Source organism: Python bivittatus, unplaced genomic scaffold (assembly GCF_059951505.1).
Source record: "Python bivittatus isolate LINGU-HERP-01145 unplaced genomic scaffold, Pbiv_v1 ctg000330_np1212, whole genome shotgun sequence".
NCBI lineage: Eukaryota > Metazoa > Chordata > Lepidosauria > Squamata > Pythonidae > Python > Python bivittatus.
The window spans coordinates 44949899-44971770 of record NW_028277058.1 but is presented as its reverse complement, the minus strand read 5'-3'; the positions used below and the strand labels follow the sequence as shown (position 1 = coordinate 44971770).

Here is a 21872-nt window from a genome sequence, read left to right as displayed (position 1 = left end):
CCTAAGTCACAGCAGTCTTATGTTGGGCATTGCCAAAATAGAATTAAGCTAATAAATAAGTGGTCAGTTGGAGCTGGGCAGTCCCCAAACCTTGACCATGTCATCAACCACATCCTCAGTGAGGTGTAGACACAATTTGTGATGGGAGAAGGGGGGAAATCACCTTAAGCAAGGCAGTTTTAGGTTCCCTCTGTGTGGGCTGGGGATGAGATGAAGGTAATGTAACAAGGGCACGTACTTTAAAAGTATTTCTCAAGGCATCTTCATGCCACAGAAAGTGGGACATAGTATAACGTATCATACTATCATTTCTGTCACTATTGGGGAAGCAAGTAATGCACAAAGCCATTACTACTTTCTTACATGGTGTCTGTTGGCCTTTCTTACAATGAGAAATACTACATTTTCTAGCACGTTAGGTAACTTAGTGCCAAAAAACATGAACAGGTTAGTACAAAATATACATATAAGCTGTGTATTGAATCACATTCCCTATAAAAGTAATATTCGGTACATCCCACACAACTTGTGTGCCTGTTTAGCCTTAGTGCTATACATGCTAATGAGCAACCCCAAGATCTCGGTCCTCCTCTTTGAAATGGACTTGGGTGGCCCAGAATTGCCCTCTACATTAATGTAAACACCTTGTGCTTGTGTGTGTGTGTGAGGAGGGGCATCCTAAAAAGCTTTGCTTTGCTTTGTCTTTTTATAATGGCTCCAGGCAAGTGGAGCAAAGCTTCAATCATCTTCCTGAAATGTAACCATAAAATGTAACTCCATTTCTTCTTCTTTCACAAAAGCACAGAAAAGTAACAGCTTGCAACAAGTCTCTCTGTCTCTCACCATCTCCAAATAAATATTTGGGCTAGTGATTTCCTTAGCAATGCTGCATACCTGCATGCGCTGTTATGTTGTCACAGCAACCTAAGTTGCAAATATCTAACAGAGGGAGGTGGAGTATTGTACAGCCATGGCACACATTCAATGGGCAATTAGCAGTATACCTATCACCAGCTCCAGAGACGTTCACTATCTCTTCAATGGGGACAGGGACCGCCGCGTAGTGAACAGCTCGTAATTCCTCTGCAGGGTTCTGTAAAGTGAAATAGGAAATTGCAAGGAGCTAGGCCTGGAGACAAACTGTAAACTGCTGCTTTTCTGATAAACACTTAAGTTCTGTGTAGGTAAGGTAGAGTTGATACAAGAGGAGAATTTTCTACTCACTTAATTAGTTCTGTTCAAAGGATTGAACTCATAGCTCCCAAATATCATAGCTGAAACAGGGGAACTGAGGGGAATTGACTTTAACCAACAATTGAAAAGGAAGAACCAATGAGAAGAGGCACTTTTCCTCATACTAGATTCTCATTTTCATGTTCACAAATACAAATCCATAATTTGAAAATGATCAGAATGGACTTTTGGATTTTCTGAAATTCTCAGATGTTCAATCTTTTAAAGGCAAGTTATCTGTCTTTCTATTAGAGGGGAAATTTCTGTATGGTCTTCTGAACTCTCAAAAACCAAAGAGGGACTAATGTTCTAATATTTTTCCTTTGTCTATATAGTTTCATCTTCCTTATCTGTAACAAATACCTAAAGGCATTTCCATATCGCCATATTTCCATTAGCATTTCTACTATCCAGTCCCTCAAAAGCAGATGGGAGATGATCCATAATTCTCTTCACCATTGCCAAACATGCAATGCTGAGAACAAAAATAAAAAATCACTGCCACATTCCAACCTGTCTGTCCCAAGACTTGGAGAAACTTTCTCTCACCCTGTTCCATACATTGGGAAACTAATAATCTACAACTAGAACTGTAATGTTCAAAGAAAATACTAGTTTTACCGTGATTTTAAATTCCCTGCTGCTAAGCCAATAATAAATATGCTTACCTTCTGAACACTGCAAACATAGTGGGATCATAAAAGTTTGGAGCTGTTTTCAAACTGGCTGAGGCCCTTTGTGGGGAAATGCTCTGCATCTACATAGTAACGGGATGTGCAAAATGTTCCATTCCAGAAACAGGTTACTTCAATATTACTTCTGGAAAATTGTCAGATCAACCCCAAAAGTTAAACTGGCATGTTCTGGAAGAACACCATGTTCTAGAGTTTCCCATAACATTCTACCTCTAGAACAGAAGGTTTTTGGACATCACTCATTGCATGACTCAGTTTATATGGCTTCCACAAAAACTATGGGAACAGAATTTTTTATAAGGGAAAGTGGCATTCTTAGCCAGATGTCTTCTTTTTCTCTGCTTGTTAACCAGCACTTAACTGTGGTTCATGCGACCCATCCTTCCCAACTGTTCTTCATATATTTTTACCTCGTAGCAAGTTTGCGGGTGAAGAGAGACACTTCCACCTTTACTCCGGCCACACAACAGGACTCCATGTTGGCCAAGAGTTACTACCACATAGTGTAGCCCGTTCAATAAAGGGTAAGCCAGGGCAATAGCAGTCTCGATAATGTCCTCCAGCTTTGATGGCAGATCTGCAGGTTCCATTCCAGAAATGTGTGAGTGAAACCCAGTCAGATAGCACTGAAGTCACAACAGATCATTCACTTGAGGTTTTCCCATATCACTAAGAGGAACTAGAAGTTAGAATTAAAATGTAATAATTTACTAAGTTTCCATTTCAAAAGAAATATGGAAATGAATGGGAGAAGGAACTAAAATAATAGCTCTATAGCTGAGTGGTGCCATTGACAAGGTAGTATGAGAAGGAAAGAGTTTTGACAATGGGTTTCAGTTGCAGCTGATTAATGCAAGGATAGGCAAAGGGTTTTTTGCTGAGAGTCATATTCTCTCTTTAGAGTTCTTTAGAGGTAACTTGTTGGATCTACAAGTGATGGGGAGAAAACAGTCAGTGGGACCAGATCTAATAGTGGCTGGGGGCACACATGTTTGATACCCTATTTCTTTCTGACATTTCTTGTTTTCCCATGCAGGAAGGGACAGATAAATCATAGGTTTGATATCTTACATGGAGATTTTGAAATTAACCCATCAATAGAGGATACTTTCAGAGCATTTTACCCTCTAAAAGTAAGAAAAATGATTAGGCTGACAAAAATAGAACTGTAATCTCATGTCTAGAAGGGGTGAAAGGAATTACACCAGAGATATGCACATTTTTTGCAAGACTCTGCCCAAATATTCAATTACCAACAATTAAAAAAAAATGCAAGATTTTTACACCCAAGATTTGATTACAAAAATACATTTACATTTAGTGTATTTAAATACTATCCTTTTTCTGGAAGCTTAAGGTAACATACATAAAGCCTCCCAAAATTTTATCTTCACAACAAGAAGTTTTTGAGATATGTTGGACTGAGAGTATACGGCTGGCCCCAAATAATCTATGGACAAATGGGGTTAGGGTTAGCTTGTATTTGCTATGGTAATTTTTTTTCAAGAACTGTTCCAATTAGAGCTGTTTATGTTTCTTCTGAGTTTAAATCTTTCAGAAATCCAAATCCTGTCATGGTGGAATTTGTTCAGAGGTCTGAACACAATAATATGTTGTGGTCACCAAGGAAGGCAATTGCTTTGGAATACAATGAAAAAAAAATCGATATTTTCAAATTATTCCCAGGAGCGGTAAAAAAGGGGTAAATGGTTTAACTGAACACATCTATTGGGATAGGCTCCCCCCCCCCCATCCTACATTCTACATTTTGGTTAAGTCCTGGACAGAGGCATGAATAAATTCCACAATCTAAGAGTGGCTGTCAGTTATCTCAAACAAAGGCTAGGCTGGATATCAGATTGCAATGGAAAACTTACAATAGTCCACCGAGAAATAATTTACTTGACTGGTGGGTCAGTTTGGTGTATTTCAAACATAAATAATCCATGGAAGTTCAGAGACAGTTTTCTTATCCCCCTTTTTTCTTTCCCTCATGTTCACAGCTTAAGAAGGCAGGAGAATAAGGAGTCTGTGGCCTTGGCTTATTGAGAGTGTTATGTTCTCTTTAATTGTGTGTGTGTGTGTGTGTGTGTGTGTGTGTGTATTCATTTATTTAAGTAAATAGGATTTTTTGTAGTTAAGATTATGATTGCTGTCATGGTCAGAAATTACAGTAATTACAACTCTGAAATATCCACAATGGAGGAATGGTTGGTGAAGATGACAGAATTAGCAGAGATGGCAACATTAATCTGTTTGAATACAGAAAGATCAACAACTACATTTAACAGTGACTGGAAATCCCTTATGGACTTTTTGCTGAAGAAAAAAAATGAATTTGTGATTTATGGGTTTGAAGATTAGAAAGGGGAATTTATGGAAAGAAGGAAATTATGGTGTAACTTTAGAGGGACAGGGCAAAATATAAATGTATCTATCACTGCTGTCAGCTTCTTTATAATTTTTCTTTTCCATTTCTTTTCCCATTTTCCTTTATTATCTTAATTTTCCTTTATGATTTTTACCCTGTTAAAAATTTCTTCAATAAAAATTATATTAAAAAAAAGAAATCACAATAATTACTATTGCAGCATTTATTATTTGCTTTTATTATTGTATGGTTTCTATGCTGTAGCTACAAATAAAGGTGTTTTTTCCCCCTTCAAACTGGGTTAAGAAGTTTCAGTTTTATGATCTTTGAATATTTGTATTTTAACCAAGACCTAAGGTCTAGTTGAATCTCTCCTCTGGGAAAGTATATATTTTAAATGTTTTTGTCTTTTTTTTCATAAGCGATATCATTTATTTCACAAAATGTTAAAGGGTCGAGAAATATAATTGAGAGGAAGAAATTTTTTTGTAAGGTGAAGTTGTTGAAGCTGGAAATGCTTTTTTTCCACAAGTAACTCACATTCTCCTGATGAAAAACATTTTGACCTAGATAGTAAATCAATTACATCCACAAAAATAAAAATTCAAAAACTGCCAGAGGAGCAGCAATATTAATCAAGAGACAGCCCAACTTTATAGTTGGATGTAAGCTTAGCGTTTTTTCCCACTGCTGGGTTAAAATGTTATCTACTCAGCCTTGAGTCAGCAGGAAGGTCCAGCATGAAATGTTCTGTCTCCACTGCTCTGCTCTGCTCTACTCTACTCTGATGCACCAGACTCTTCAGCATCATTGCTGAATTGTGATATCCTAATTTTGTTTGTGTAACATGAGATAGGCAAAGTGATTGGCTGACTTTCCTTCCTTCTCTCTCCAGCATTTCAGCAGCTGTCCAGGAAAATATCCACCAATCATGCTGTATTTTGGTGCAAGTTGGGAAAGGCCCAATGTATGGTAGTGCCAATCTCATGATTGCTGGTTTAGCCTAAGAAGGGGTAACAGATCACACAAAGGGGGGCATGGCTCCATGGTCGATCCCATGTTTTGGAGGCTTAAAGTACCAGAATCCACCTTTGTTATGTTTAACTAAAATTCTCCACTAGTGACAAAGACTTTGGAGAGCCACTCCCAAGCAGGAAGATGATATTAAACTGGTTGCCCAAGGGCTGATGATGTGTAATGCAAGTTTAACATATCCAAGCTATAAATACTTTCTTTGTTCTTCTCATTCCCAAATGTGCTTTACCTGTTGGCACAGGATTTCCCAGGGTCTGACTGATGGCTCTGAGTTCCCGAAGGTTGGGAGATATGCAGGTGAGACCTCTCCAGCTCTCTGAAATAAATGGCTTAGAAGCTTTGTTCACATCTGTTGGTTCATAGTACACTTGAAAAAAGCATTGCATTTGGTTAGTGAATCCGTCAAACATGAAGCATCATATTTAGTTAACAAAGCTGCTATCTCTGCTTTTCTGTTAAAATGTCAAAGGTGTAAAAACAAAGATAACAATCTGGTTGGCCACTGGATTAAACACAATGTTGGGCTTTTAGTCAGAGATTCTTCTTATGTTCTGATCATTCAAAAGGGTTAGGCTAAAATGAATTTGCCTACAATTAGATGCAACTATCTTGCTAATTGTCTGATTACAACAGGTCTTCCACAAAACTACTTTCTTCTGTGTTGAGTCCTAGATCCTTGTCCAAACACTTTTCCCTTAAACCTGTGAACAAACTAATGTGTTTCTTAGCTGCCTAATACTGGCTGAATGATGGAATGAAAAGTAGGACAGATTACAGGTAGTGGTAATATGCTACTTTATATACGTTTCACAATAATAATTAAAACTGAATCACTGTGACCAAAATTGTTGGATCCATATGAAAACGTTACAGTGGAATTAATTCTCTGTTGTCAAGGGATGACTCTACCATTACACTGAACAGCCGTCTCAGGCAACTGATAATGGGCAATTTGAAAGGAATGTAGCCTGTTCTGTATCCCTAAGTGAGCCTGGTGAACTCAGGCAAGATAAGAAATGCTGTTTTTGGTCACTTGAGATTAAATGCCAGTCTGGTAAGCTTCTGTGATGGAATTGGAATAGGGAAAACATCTTGTTCTTCATCTCAGGAAGCAACATGTCTTGATCTGGCTCTATTACTTGTCCCTATGTTCACTTGAGAAATCCATCACATTTTTCCTTTGCATGACAAAAGTTTAACTCAGGCTGCCTCACTGTTAGATTGTTTGCAGTCCAATGTTGGATTGTATCCACTTAACAAAGAATGTAACAAAACATATATCAAGATCATACATTGATGGACAGGAGGAACACCTTTCATGAATGATGAATAAAGAAAATTCTTGATCTAATTTATTTGTCCTCAATATAGTATGTAATATGACCGTGCAGCATTTTACATGTGACATGTAATCCCAGAAAAGATACAGCTGCTTTAAAGAGCTAGAGTGTGCTAGTTTTGTACCCATGCACATTCAAAATAATCTTTTTGGAATCTAGTACTGCACAGTATAATTTAATCCCCATCTGATAATAGTCATCAGGCAGAATGTATAATATTAAGCTACAGTAATTAAATTAATGGCCTGACCTCATATGAAAAAACTCAATTTCATGAATTATTGTTTTAATTACAAATGGCTCTGTTTAAGCAGACACATTCTAGTTGGTGATCCCTTCACTATGTTTACTTATTACATCACTTCCATCTTCAAATCTTGCCTACGTCAGACAGGTTAATAAAGTAAAGAGATAGGGGTTGCAAAGGATCACAGACATAGAGTACATCTTTCTCCTAAGTCAAGTTGTCAGAGGAAGTTGCCTTTGCACATGCTTGCTTCTCCAACTTTAGAAGAGCTCCTAGTTGTATAAGTGCCTTCCATAGTATTGCCTAACTGTTCTCTGTGTAACATCCAAAACTGATTTTTCATCCACTGAAAAACAGTGGAAAAGTTCTAGAATTATCTGAAACTGCCCAGAGTTGCTGGCTGAGTGAGATGGGCAGAAATATAAATAAATAAATAAAATCCACCCACCACTCAATGGCAAGGGCAGAAGGGAATACTAGAATACTAGAAAGCAGCAGCAACATAGCTCAGATGTGAGACTAATTATGTCAGCTTCCACGAGATTACATTTTTTTAAGTGGCATCATTTAGAGGGGCTCTGGGGACTGCATCGGGGCACCCAGATTCTGTTCCCCTGTATTGGTAACTATAAAAAAGTGGAAGAATGAGGCTGTTTTTCATGCCTGTACCATCATGTTTCTTCTTACCTGTTAAGTGATGTTCTCTGGCAATTTGACAGATGTACTCAATAGTAGAAACTGGCACATTCCCATCAATGCATATTATTGGAGCCAAGCACAGATTCTCCTTGAACTGTGACACCTGAACAGAATTGCAGGAGATAGTTGGCAATGGAAAAACCAGGTAGATTCTACAAATGATATTCCCTCTCAAAGTACAGGATGTGAATCTTGTGGTTGGGCATGTCCCACTTGGACAAGGTAATCTGGCAGCATCTTTGGTTTAGTGTTACTCTAAATCAATATTGCTACTTGCATGAAGGTGAAGTCTGCTTTGCATTAAGCTCAGTTCCTAGTGATTGTATGTACATGCATCCATGTAGGGTTTTTGCAGTAATACAGAATTAGTTTGCCACTGTCTTCTAGGATGTTGCTTGACATTTGCATCTAACCTACAGCCTTGGGGTCTCCCATCCTGTTTAGCTTATATAATACAATATTCTCATGTTTACATTTCCCCTCTCCATGCACTAATATTCATTATTAGCCCTCAAATTTATTACTGTCTGAATAAATTAAAGTAGGCAATCAGGGTGTGATGTTTTCCTTCTTTACCTGAAGGATCAGGGGCTCTTCCTTGTGGCCAAATTAAGGAAGTATGCCTGAAATAATTTGTACTGCTCCGACAGCCAATCTGAACCTATGTCCCTTAGTAACAAAGCTTGCAAGAAGTTAATGGTACTCATTGATGGACTACACTGGCTTTGTTTCCACTTCTATCCAGCTGGTGGGGACAAAAATCATATTTTTTTTCTTCTTAAAAGTGTGGCAGGGTGGGCTTGGGTGAGTCTGGACTAGTATCTGGAACAGAGGCTTTAGACATCTTTCCAATTGCTCAAGATCACTAGTGTAGAATTGTTCCATATTGGTAACTGGCCACTTGGGCTCTTACTGAATGGGTCTTCTGAAAAATCAGTAGAGCTGCATCCCTAGATAGTTCGACTGACAGGCAACAGGGCAAAGGAAGAATACAGGATGAAATAGAGGCAGTTCACATGGTACATCTCAGACCTATCCTCTGTCACATCCACCTGTCAGCTGGGTTCTTTTTGCTTACAGGTTTTCCATTTTTCCTGCCACTTCAGCTAGAAAGGAAAACTGACAGAACTCTGGTCAATTTCAGCACTTTCCAAATATCCCAAAGCTGCAGGGAAATACAGCATTAACAACTACTTGCAGTAATGGGCAATCCCTGGAAACATTCCACAAAGAATGCCAAATGGCAAGGGAGTTAGCAAAAAAGCATCTCTATTCAAATAAAAATATATATACATATATATTAAAAAAGAGTAGAAAATTTGGCCATGTGAAACCTCTTGTCGGCGGAAGCAACAGAAACCTTTAATTCACTCATTTGGGACAGAACCAGCGACACATCTATCTCCCAGTTTAAATCAACCAGCAACCTTATTTATTTATTTATTTAATTACAGAAGGGTCTATCAGTCTTTTGAAGGACCACGGAACATGTATTTAATAAGAGGAATAGCAATCTTCCAGAAGACCAGTGATATATCAATGTATAGAAGGAGCTCATGTAATGCTTGAGTGATGCTCTGTGAAGTGCAGGTCATGGGCAGATGCTGTGGCAGAAATCAGATGTCTGGTCTGTCCTGATGCCCATGAAGGGCAGTGCCTAATGCCCAGAGGGAAGAGGACATGCCTGTAGCAGCTGTAATCAGCCAAGGAGATCAGCCATATCAGCATCAGGCTTGTGAATGAAGTGTCATAGATCATTCATACACCAAGTGTTGCGTCAGGAGAAGATGGAAAACACTACCGTAAAACAGGAACATGCAAGGATGAGATGAAAACTGGGTCATACAAACACATCCTCTCAAAATGGTTAGCAAGATATGAGGATGAGCCACGTTTACCCTTTGTAGCTTAGTAGGATAGCAGACTTTGTACAGACAGATTTCCTGTTTTGAGTTTGCTGGTTTATTGGCTGGTTGTTGTTCCAGGTCACTTTGTGAGCATGGCTACTACACTTCTGCTGTTTCAGTAGAGTAGGGATGTGCATTTGTCTCTTTTACCTCTCAGACAGAATGCTCTAGGACTGGCAAAAAAATCCAGCCGTTCAGAAAAGTCACCTGCAAAGCAGCTTTGAACTAGGCTATATTTAAGTTGAAAGGTAACAGCTTTCATAATAGACTACAATAGAAAATCTATTTTATATGGAATAAAAATAATGACTATGGGTATATTTAAACTTTGGGTATATTCTTCTACCTTTGCTATATAACAGCAACACCTACCCATCTGTCAAGCTTCAGCACACAAGGACTGGAACCAAGCAAGTTCACAAGAATCCCAGAATTCCCAGTCAGTCAGTTGTTGTTGTTGTTGTTGTTCAGTCTTTAAGTCATGTCCGACTCTTCATGACCCCATGAACCATATCGCGCCAGGCCTTCCTGTCCTTCACTGCCTCCCTGAGTTTGCTCAGTTTCATGCTCATTGCTTCAGTGATGCTATCTAACCATCTCATCCTCTGCTGTCCTCTTCTCCTTTTGCCTTCAATCTTTCCCAGCATCAGGGTCTTTTCCCAATCAGTAGTTTTTATTATAGAAAGGCTAGAAGCTATAAAGAAAGAGTTTCAGCAACTAGTGTTTCAAGCACAAACCCTACTGATAGAATCACTATGAACCTCTTTTGTGTCTTCTTCTTTTGCCTGCCTTATGTACTTGGCTCCCACTTTGGGGAAAGGGAAAACTCCATCTGTTCCTTGAACAGAAAACAGTCTGATCTATCATTGTGTTGTCCTTTTCTGACTGTGTGAGAATTAACTCCCACACCATCTGCCAGTCAGAAAGATGTTAGGAAGAACAGAGAGTGTATGAAGCTGCCTTAGATCAGATGTCCTCCGTATGTTTAGACTTGAAACTCCCACAACCCATCACAGATAATGCCAAAGGACGGTGGGAGTTGTAGTCTGAAACCAAATTGCCTAACCCATGCCTTATAATGCCAATGTCCATCTTCCTCAATGTAGTCTACCCAAAAAGCAGTGGTTCATTACAGGATTTCTACAAGCCATATCTGCGTAACATTAAACCATGCACTGGAATTGCTTGTATGTTACTCAGATGTAAATTTTGCTGGCTTCCATGCAGCCTAAACCATGCAAATGAGTGACCTAGGGCAGCATATCAAGCTGAACATTTTGCTTGATATACTGCATTATGCCACAAGTCACAGTTGAGCAACCAACTGGTGGCCAAGGTCTACCATTGCTAAAGGAGACAGTCTAAATGGGCAACATGATGGTGCAAAATGGACAAGGCTATGCTATCCACATGGGCTCCACAGCTGCTTTTTTTTCTCTCTAGATTTTCTTTTTAACAACATAAGCCTCCTTTAGGGATCATTTAACAGTCTGACTATGTTTCTGCCTTAAAACAGGAGAAAACTGAGCCACTGATTCTCAGCAAACATACTGTTAAAACTCAGCAGCCCAAGTCAGAGTGGGATTCAGGGGCTGTGACAGCCCACACTACACAGACAGCCCACTCTTGAGGTAGATTTTCCTGCCTGCCCATGCAACCTGTTTGTATCTCAAATCTTGGCTTAAAGGAACAGGAGGAAACATCACAGCCCAGTACCTATGTGGTTGAGGCTGGCAAAAGTTCTGAGGACTTTTGTTGTTATAGTGCTATTCTACAGGGATCTTGGGGAAGACTATATCACTTAATGGTTTTTCCTCTTTCTTGTCCCTTCATTTATTTGGTTTGATGCTTTTGCACTTTGGTGTTGGAGAAGACTCCTGAGAATACCGTGGACAGCCAAGAAAACAAACCAATAAATTGTCAAACAAATCAACCCAGAGTTCTCACTCAAAACACAAATGACCAGGTTCAAATTATCCTACTTCAGACACATTATGTGAAGACCCAGTTCTGTGGAGAAGGCTCTAATGCTGGGAAAGGTGGAAGGAAAGAGAAGAGGATGACCTTTCCTTCTCTTCCTGAGAAGAGGTAAGGTAGATAATTACAGCAGCAATGGGAGCACCACAGGAAGAACTGAAGGACCAGGTTAGGGGCAGATCATCATGGAGAAAATCTACCTGTGTGGTCACTAAGAGTCAACAGTGACTTGATGACACATAATCAAATCAATAATTTCTTTGGTAAAGCAAATGGGAATCTGAAAAGTGTGGTGACAAGGTGTGAAGAATGATTACTTTTTTCCCTTTCAAAAATAAATTTTCCGTTTCTTAAAGGTCCTAGCAATAAGTGAATTACTGACATGGTTAATGCTTTCTTAAGAAAACATGATCAGCTGTTAAGGGCAGACTCTCAGCATTTTTTCAACCGTTTTCATTCATGGGGAAAGGAAGGGAGTTGCATCTGAATCACTCCTAATCGCTTCTTCCATTAGAGTCCTAAAATATGCCTCACCCAACAAGCAAGCTGTGCTTACTTGTGTCTCTGCAGGTAGGCACGTATTAGAAACTCAACATCTGGAAGAAGTTGTGGGTGGAGGCCGCAGAATTGAAAAAGTAGCTTTCAGCAGTCCATCATTTTATGATGCAATGATGGAATAATAACAGACTAAGGGGGTGGGATGGGAGGAAATACTACTTTTACACTTAGTGATGACTGTAGGCTGTCCAGTCATAGGCTCAGGACTAGGTGAGGACAACGCTGTGTGACTGAAGAGGACAACCGGCATTGTCAGGACATGATTACGCTATGATAAGCTGTAAATGAGGACAGGATATGAAAATGCTGGATGCTTTGCTGGATGCTATGCTGGATATGAAAAAGCTGCACTTTGCCCTTAAGAAAGCAAACAATATCAATGATAAAGAAAACCCAATCAATACCAGGCACTGTGAACAGAAGAACATAGAAAGACCTTACATATTGCTCTGTTATCTGCTGGTGGATGTCCATGTCTCCCAAACCAAAGGTAAGTTCTCCATTGCCTGTGATTACAGCACAGTAAGTTGCTGTGTTGCGTCCTTTCAGTTGTAAGACTCCCCTCATATCCTTAAAGCAAGGCCAAGAGAGACAAAGTCAGCAACATTTCTTTCTTTCTTTCTTTCTTTCTTTCTTTCTTTCTTTCTTTCTTTCTTTCTTTCTTTCTTTCTTTCTTTCTTTCTTTCTTTCTTTCTTTATTTCTTTCTTTCTTTCTATCTTTCTTTCTTCCGTCCTTCCTTCCTTCCTTCCTTCCTTCCTTCCTTCCTTCCTTCCTTCCTTCCTTTCTTTCCTTTCCTTTCCTTTCTTTCTCTCTCTCTCTTTCTTTCCCTCCCTCCCTCCCTTCCTTCCTTCCTTCCTTCCCTTCCTCAGAAATTAATTTCTACTCTTTTTGAGTAGAGTTTTTAGTTCCATATAGCACTTTAGTTGCAAGATTGCATATTCCTATAGATTCCTTCCTGAACACTTAGGACTTCACCGAGACACCTTCTGCAAGTCTACCACTGCTTTTCTATGGCACAACCTATACCATCAAACAATTTCATTTATTGACAATATTTATATGCCCCTTCCCACCAGTAACTTAAAATAGTTTACAATCAAATCAATAAATAATAAAACTATATTAAAGACAATTAAAACATACACATAATTTTCAGTTTAGATATTGTCTACACAGAGGGCAAATATTTACACTTTGTGTTCACACTGTTCAACTTGCAGATTAAGCTATGTAGTCTATGATTGAATGTAACAGCTTCAACAGTGTTGCCAGTCCCCAGTGTTACATTAAACCAGTGTCTTCTTTTAAGTGTTTATTTATTGGTCAAACAAAACACCAAAATTAAAACTAAAAGTTACAAAACTGAAAAAAAAAGGAAAACAAAGAATGAAAGCAAATAAAATAAGAGAAAATTGGGAGTACATATATTGTACTAAAATGTAAGATCAGAAGTTAATTATTGCCAAATACTATAAGCTACCATATGTCTGCAGTGACGTAGAACAGATTCTGAATGCTCATCTTTCCCCATGACCGAGATAAAGACAGGGATCTTCCCAAGACGACTTAAGCAATCTAAAAAAGAAAAAGTAACAAATCAAGGCTGAATTTGGCTGAAAACCTGAACATCAAAATGAAAAGCCCTTGGGATTTCCTTTTCTTTATCAGCTGTGTCCTATCATTTAATGTGCTGTTGACAACAAGGAGGAAGAGGAACTATAACTTATCTTGTACCATTGCAATGTGGAGAAAATAGCATACGATGTACTGCAAGGGAGGATGCTGTGCATGATGGACAATGATGTCATTGTTCCATGGTCTCTGCTCAGTCACAAGGCTAGATAGATGCCTCACTCTTTTTCCACTGGAGTTCCTTATAATACATTAACAGATTGAATGACTGATTGATATTCTCCATTTACAAAGCCATCCAATTCAGCATTCGCTCTGGGCAGCATACAGATTAAAATCGGATACAATACCAAAAAGCAAAGACAACAGTAACATAACAGTAAACATAATGGGGGGAACAGACATAATTTAACCAAAACTGACACTGTACACCAGACACGCAAACCCCAATCTATGGTTTTCAGGGATCATTTAAATATTTGCAGGATTGGGCCAGCCTGTATCTCTGGGGGATGCTATTTCAAAGGAAGGCACTGGGGCAGATGCTGGAGATGGATCTTGAAACCTTCTGGATGCGAAGCATATGGTCTAGCTCTGAAACTAGATTCAATTCAGAGGATCAGAGAGGAATAGAACTTTTCTCAAGTCAAGTCAGGAATAACCTGATCAGGAAAATGATCTGTGTTTTTTCAGGTGACTTGATACAGGAGAGATGAAGCCTATATTCTTAACCCAGTAATCTTGCTTGTTGTGACTCAAGAAAAGAGTTTGGCTAAACCAAACAAAAGCTACTATGAAGAGAGAGGAAGTACAGTACAGTATATGTGTGGAGACTGAGAGTGAAGAAACTGAGCCCTGAGCAGCATACTTTGAATTGTATTATTATGTGTAGAACTTCCCACATTATATCCACCTCTCCTAGCATTCTTCTTCCAACAGTACCAAGTGCCCTGGATGCTTGCAGGATGGGTATACAGCATTATGCTAAGTATGTATATCATGGCCAAGGAACAAGCTGAAAAGAATATGACCTGCCCTTTTATAATGGCAAGCTTTAAAGTGAGTTATACAATGAAACAGTCTTCTCTGGTCTAGTGCCATGCTAACAGAGGGATGGGAGAGGCAGTCCAACAGATCTGGAGAGGTTGGGGGAAAGCTATGCTAGAATCTGTGCATATCCACTGTGGACAAAATTAGAATGAATTACCTGCTAGATTTTTGCCCACACCACCAAATGATTGTCTCACTGTAGATGGGTTTGTCTGCCCTCCATCCTAGAAGTATAAAAAATAAATCAATAAAATAAACCAGAAATTGAAACGCACCAGGATCTTGATTAGGTGGGTTGCAATCCCCTATCCTATATACCCAATTCAATCCAGTGGAAACTTACTTCTGGGTTACATCAATAGAGGTGTGATGCTCATTTCTTTTCATCCTCTCAGATAATAGAATAACATTACTGGCATTCACGCTCACTATTTGCAGTTAGCCATCTTTTACTGGATATTTCACTTCCATATGCAAGCAAAAGTATAAGAGTTGTTAAATATTGTGATAAATTATCATTGTTAAATGAAGAGAAGAATCATTGGAGATCCCATCTTTGACTCCATCTGTATCTATTGTAACTAATTCACCAATCCTCATTTGGGACTGGTTTAAGTACTGCAGCTTGGGAAAGGTGAGCTTTGTGAACAGCTCAGCTAAGATATCTATATAACAATTGACAAGCAATACAGCAGAGGCAGAAGACAACATTTTATGTAAAAGTAAGAAACACATGGAAGTGTCACCCCTTGGTATTTGTTGGCTACTAGCATAAATGGACTGGAGCAGGACTCAGAAACCTATCACTCTCTAGATGTTGACATCAGGCTGGGTCTGATAAGAATTACAATCCAATATCTGGACAGCCATATGCTTCTGGTTATATATTAGATCAACTAATGCAGGAAAGGGCAACTTTGCAAGGAAGTTGGAAAGCTGCATGTGACATCATCTGAAGGATGGTAAATCTCAAAGAGATACGAATTTGGTTGAGGGGTTAGAAGTGGAATGGGAGCAGAGAGCAATGAAAGGCAAACTGCTTCCATTTCCACTCTAAAAAAACCCCAAACCTTCCCAGAATTGCTCTTCCAAAATTCAGGACCCAAATGGTATGAAGATTTCTGCCTTAGGTGGGTGGGGGCTAGTTGGACTAGAAGTCCTCCAAGGTCCTTCTATGAAATTGTAGAATGTCAACAGCAAGAGTTCAAGATCTTTGGGGAACTAAGGGTCATAATAGGAGTAGTTTGTCTTTCAGTGGCCTTCCATTCCTATGTTCTCCTTTATTTTGAAGGGGAAAAGCCTAAAATATTGTGTTGTTACCAAATTTTGGCAGCAAGATCTCAGTGTGCTGGGGAGCTACATGCAGCCCATGGTTGGACTATCCCTGAGCTAATGACAGAATAAATCTATTTTTTCATGGAGCAAGCAGTAAAAGTTTGAGGAATATAACAATTTTCAAGAAAGATCATAGAATGGCTTGGCTTTGCTCTAAGCTTCTCTGCCAGTCAAAGGAGGAGTTAAAACAAATTCAACAATGAGATTTTCCACTTTGTCAACTACCAGGCACAAACTAAAAGATGGGACACTACTTTATATGTGAGATCAGCCTACTTTCCATCAAGCTCTGCACTGACTAAAGCAGGAATCAGAATATTTTTTCCAATCCCAAGGAACATTTCTTATGAGATAACCACACACTTGGGAGGATCCAGGTTGAAGTCCTCATCCAGCCATTAATTCTACTTGGGATTGAAAAATTATTCTGATCCCCTTGATGGAAAGTAGGCTGCTCTCACATACTCTATAAAGTAATGTCCCATCTCTCAGTTTTCATTAGTTGTTGGCCAGGTTTGCACATTGTGCCAAATGATAATGTAAATTGTTTTAATTTCACATAATATATAAACTTAACCACAATTTCCTCATCATGGTTTAGGAATTAGTGTTGTGGATCAAAGCATAAGGGTATAGTTCATACAAACTATGGTATAAATAAGCCATGGCTTGGTATAATGTATTAACCCAACCACTATCTCAGCTTAAATTGGTTCAATGGCTTCCTGAAGGTCAGAATAGGAGAGGGGAAACAGAGATACCACTTTGAAGGAAGGTTCAGATACAACAATCACATTACAGACTATGGATATGATTTTTTGTGTGTGCTTCAAAACCTGGTTTGCTTTTGATGATTTTGTATTTCTTACAATTTAGTACTATTAGCTATCCTGACTATTATTCCTAGCAGAAAAGTGGGAAAGAACAAATCACATGCTCATAAAGACAATTTTCGCCAGCAGCAACAAACCCTCTTCTTCCTGCAATTCTGTTTTAATGAGAGCTTTTTTAAAAACTTTTCATGACAGAAAGGAGAAGGAATGCTCTAGAGACTAGAAAGGAATTAATCTCTTTCTTCCCATTTTGCATACAGTAGATATGGAACTTCTAAAAACCCAACCAGAACTCTTTTTTAAAAAAAACTTAGCTATTTTATACCCCTTTCCTGACTGCTCAGATTGGAATTAAACTGGCGAGAGTAGCAGAATCCTTGAAACATAATGAGAAAAAAATATGAAGCAAAGTAAAGCATTTATTTAACCTAATCTCAGAAATAAGATTAGATTTATATATCGTGCTATGTAATAGTTTTAACCATTGTTTATTGAATGAAACAGAACTGGTTTGGTTCACACAATGTAAGCCAAAATAAAACAAGCCACACTGCTTTTTAGCATGTTAGATGAACCCAGTTTTAAAGGAAATAAATGAATTTAAAAGGGAAATCAGTATCATCACTGAAAGAGAAGCAGCAAGTGGATTTCAAATAATTTCTGTACTCCAATACATTTCAATTAGGACATCTTATTTAGGAATGTCACTTCTGATCCTATCACAACAATATGTCTCCATCTCCTGGGCTGACATCAGGAATTCCTACAGCTGTTCTTTTTACTAAATGGATTCATATCACCTGCTTTGGTCTTTGCAAGTTTTCTAAACTATAGTAAATTACTTCATCTGGGGCTAATTTATCATAGTTTGTATTTTTTTTCTGTCTCTAAGGATTAGGAAGGGTTTGCTTAGTTAACATTAATGAAATCACCACTGCACCTTTTCATTTTTCTCTTGAGCCACCTGTCAGATAAATCACTGACAGTTGGAAATGGGACAATGCTTGCTTTTCCCAAAGGTCTGTGTTTATATCACCTGGCACCAAATGTTCCATCTAGGCACAGAACAAAGCAAACAACTCTATTTCAGTCTTTTTTTTCACACTTTGCTTAGGTAGGCAGTATCTGTTATGAAACATTTCCACTGCTTTTAGTTCATGGGGTTATATTCCCATTGGAAGGGATTTCTGGACAACTATTCTTTTTGAACTAGCAGTATCTATAACCCATCATCAACCTGCCCTATATATTTCAATAGCTAAATGCTGCCATCTGTTTGTGGAAGAGTGCCCACCCTTTCTTTTTTCTTAATAAGATGCCAGGGACTCAACCCCACTACTTTTGACAGCAGAAGCCATGGGTCTTACTCTCTGCACCTCAGCTATGAATATCCAGAAGCAAGAACTTCTGCTCACTGGACACTGTAGCATCACCACTACAAATGGATAAAGGGTGGCCAGGGGACAAAATGGACCAATAGGCTTCTACCAAAGCTTGTGGGTCTACTCCGGTTCTTCAGGCCCAGGTATTTGTTGCTCAAATACCAAACAACCTGCTCTTAGAACTTCTATGGCATAGGAAATTCTGCTTCTCCCTGCCTTTGTTTCTCTAACAACACAAAGGCAGCCTTTGCATCAAAAGCTGAGTGTCTCATCCTTTTCACCTCTGCTACTATTCTTCTGGTCTGCACAAATACTTGTTCTGTGATTAAGTAAAAAAAAAGCCTCTCTAAAAAAGTGAGAGATCAGCTTCATGACTGATATAAAGATGAAGTGCTCAACACTGTATATAGGTCTGCTTTGAGGACAGACAGCCTTGGTGATCAGCATGATCCTGATGCTAGTCAGCAATGTGCAAATTTAGTTTCAATTGAAGACTCTGGAGAACATTTTTTTTCTTCCCTTAAGCTGGGAGTGGGTGATTTTAGCTGTATCTCAAATAAGATTGCTGCAATTCTCCAAACGGTTCTAATCTGACTTGATCTGCACAGTCTATTATTGTTTGACTCCAGCCTGCATACCATCAGAAAAGATGACAGCAAGTTCTGAAGTAACAGGCCAAATGAAGAGTAAAATCTAAACATTATTAAACACAATTACCTTTATTGTTGCAGCTCTTGCCTTGGCTATGATGTCAATGTTGATGCCACCAATGACTACCTAAAAAGGAAACAGAAGTGTGAAAATGTTATTAAGTGTTCAACTCGAATTTTATTTGACTTTTACAGCTCTTCCACTTTAAAGTATAAGTTGAACATTCAAATAAGTAGATAAATTGCTCCAAGAATGGAGAGCAACTAGCTGCTCAGGACCTCACACCACCTAAAATGATTTTCCTGGGCACAGAGCTTATGCTTTTCTATGGCCTGTAATTCAGTGAATAATGCGGGTAGGCAGTAGAAATGGCCATTGTCCAAGATATCTACAGAGTAAAGATTGACCTATACAGTTCAGACATCAGCACGGGTCACAGTAACAATCACAGAACGGTGCCAGCTCAACAAATCATTCCACACAAGAGGACTCTTGACAAAAAGGGCAAAGGCATGTGCTGTAAGACAAACTGATGGACAAACAAGCATGAGACAAGGTGTCTTTCTGGAAATTGTAATAATAGGGATAAGTACTCACTGGTCTTGGCACAATAGGTGTGTTTTCATTTTGAAGCAAGCTGCCTCTCCAGCCCTGATTTCTTTGGAGGCTGTTCAGGGCTACAGCAATGCGACTGCCCACTCTGGCATTATTCTTGATCAACGCAACATCTGATACCAATTGATAAAAGGAAAGAAAAATAAAACAACCCAAGAATCAAAACAGTCAGTAAAGTATGGTAATTAGGATGCCAAACTTGGAATACTGAGATCCTACATTGGATCCTATCTCACTGGGTTATTGTTACAAGGATAAAATTAGAAAAAATGTCCCACTCCCATGTAAATCACCTTGCATTCTCAGAGAAAAGATGGGAGATAGATAGATAGATAGATAGATAGATAGATAGATAGATAGGCATGCAATTAACAATAAAAATGAAAGAGAAATATAAACACAAAACCAAAAAAGCCATCCCGTTATCTATGGCTGCTCTTATGCCTTCTGGAACACCCACACAGACATTACTTCAAAAGAGAAAATACAGTATAAAAAAAAGGATGTTTGCATAATATTTACATATACCGATTTGCATTTATACAGGTTAGACCTGGAACTGAACAGAACAAGACAATCTATTCAAACAGACTGCTCTCTGTAAAGTAACCAAGATGTCCACCCTAATATCTTCTGATCCCACCGATAGAATGCAGCAAGAAACATCAACCAACCATTACTGGTTTTTTAACGATTACCATAAGAATTTAAGATCAAAAAGAGTTTTGTCATCCCACCTAGTTCAGCATTCTGCACCCCACAGTGGTAAAGCAGTTGAGTCATGCATACATATTAGCAGACTATAGTATGAAGGAAATAGTCCTCCCCTGGAATCTCTCCTGGAATCCACTCTAGGTTGGAAGATCTGCTACCTATCAACATAGTGCCACAGATCCAGTTGATTGTTTCTGTTTCCAAGGAAATCTGTCTGGTTATTGTTGTTTGCCGAAGACTGGCTCAAATTTGCAGCTACAGATTCTTCCTAGGGACTCTGAATTCTAAGCTGAAAAGGGAGGTATGAATTTGAATCTTACACAAGTGAGCCTGGTCCTCTCACAACTGCCCCTACTGACTCCCAACAATCCCACTACTATGCCTAAAACACAGATATCTTCCAGTCCAAAAGGGAGACTAAGGACTTTTGGTGATGGCAAGGAGACTCAGGTTTCTATGGCAGTCTCTCCTAGAAAAATATGTTTACTTGCTTTAACTTATATTGTTAAAGCAAATAAACAACAAACCAACCAAATTAGTAAAGCATTCAGTGATGTTGTAGGACGTCCAGAGTGTAGACTCCTACCACACAGGGGGAAAATCCCACATTTCTTGATGACACTGTCATAGCCCTGGCTGTAAATCAGCATGGACATTCTGAATTATGGCCTTTTTGAAGAAGCAACTTGGATTCATGGTCCCTCTGTCTCACAGCTGGAGACACCATACCTGCGTCCACACTGCCCCTATTCTTTTCTTTCCAACTGCTTCCCTCGGCTGCCCACCCACAGAACAAGTTGAATGTTTTGCTTCTCCAACTGCAACTGAGATCTACCAACAAAAAAGATGCTTTGGGCATGACTCAGTGACTCTTTAAGGACAGGTCAGGTAGCAATATTGCAGAGCTCCGTATGGAGACTGGAGGAAGAAATCATGAAGTCGAGTTATTTGGGGGGGTGACAGAGAAAGCCTAGGGAGGATGCTGTGAGACTAGGAAAGGATACTGGACTTCAGGGACTCTCCACCAGATAACTCATTTACCCTCTGCAGCAAAAAGGGTGTAAGCTCCTTTCCTGTGATCTTTTTTTCCCTGTAGGTAGACAACAAGCAGAGCCTTGCATGATTGATAACTAATCCATTTACAGAATGAGATATTTTGCAAAAACCCCTGATCAAAATACTTCTGACTGAGAAGAATCTTGAAGAAAGCTTCTGTAAGGATGATACATTTAGACTGGGAATACAGGACATAGTAGGAGATCCATGACTGCATCTGCTGCAGCTGTGAAAATGGTGAATGAAGCCATACTGGGGGAAGCAATCTGAACTGGGATCACAGTGCTATTTACCTAGCTTCTCCTGTCCCTGACACAGAAGTGTTCAAGAGAATGAAAAACATGAGTGTCTCTGTCCTTTTAACTGTGGCAAATTTTGACTTGTGGGAAGATATCCCTAGGAGAGAGTTTAAGCCCTCTACTAGCATTACAGCTCTAATGGTTCTATATCAACTTTAAACAAAACAGTAAGAGATCCAGTCATAGACTTTCCATTGCTTTAACTTTGCCTACTGTTGCAGAAGTTAGAAAATGTTCCTAGG

General features: G+C 39.0%; 1 protein-coding gene across 2 annotated transcripts in view; it reads right to left on the bottom strand.

Annotated features, from left to right (window-relative positions):
• LOC112540522 (uncharacterized) overlaps positions 1 to 21872 on the bottom strand; it is a 43067-nt gene that overhangs the window by 2018 nt on the left and 19177 nt on the right. The window contains exons 9-18 of one of the 2 annotated variants that reach the window (XM_025166040.2): positions 21280 to 21365; positions 19544 to 19674; positions 19013 to 19072; positions 14903 to 14969; positions 13544 to 13638; positions 12504 to 12632; positions 7609 to 7723; positions 5564 to 5701; positions 2339 to 2505; positions 1005 to 1093 (exon numbers count right to left, since the gene is read on the bottom strand). In XM_025166040.2, coding sequence (XP_025021808.2) covers positions 1005 to 1093; positions 2339 to 2505; positions 5564 to 5701; positions 7609 to 7723; positions 12504 to 12632; positions 13544 to 13638; positions 14903 to 14969; positions 19013 to 19072; positions 19544 to 19674; positions 21280 to 21365 — 1077 coding nt within the window. Of the gene's footprint in view, positions 1 to 1004; positions 1094 to 2338; positions 2608 to 5563; positions 5702 to 7608; positions 7724 to 12503; positions 12633 to 13543; positions 13639 to 14902; positions 14970 to 19012; positions 19073 to 19543; positions 19675 to 21279; positions 21366 to 21872 lie in introns of those variants that run through there. The other variant, XM_088141134.1, reaches the window with a different exon arrangement.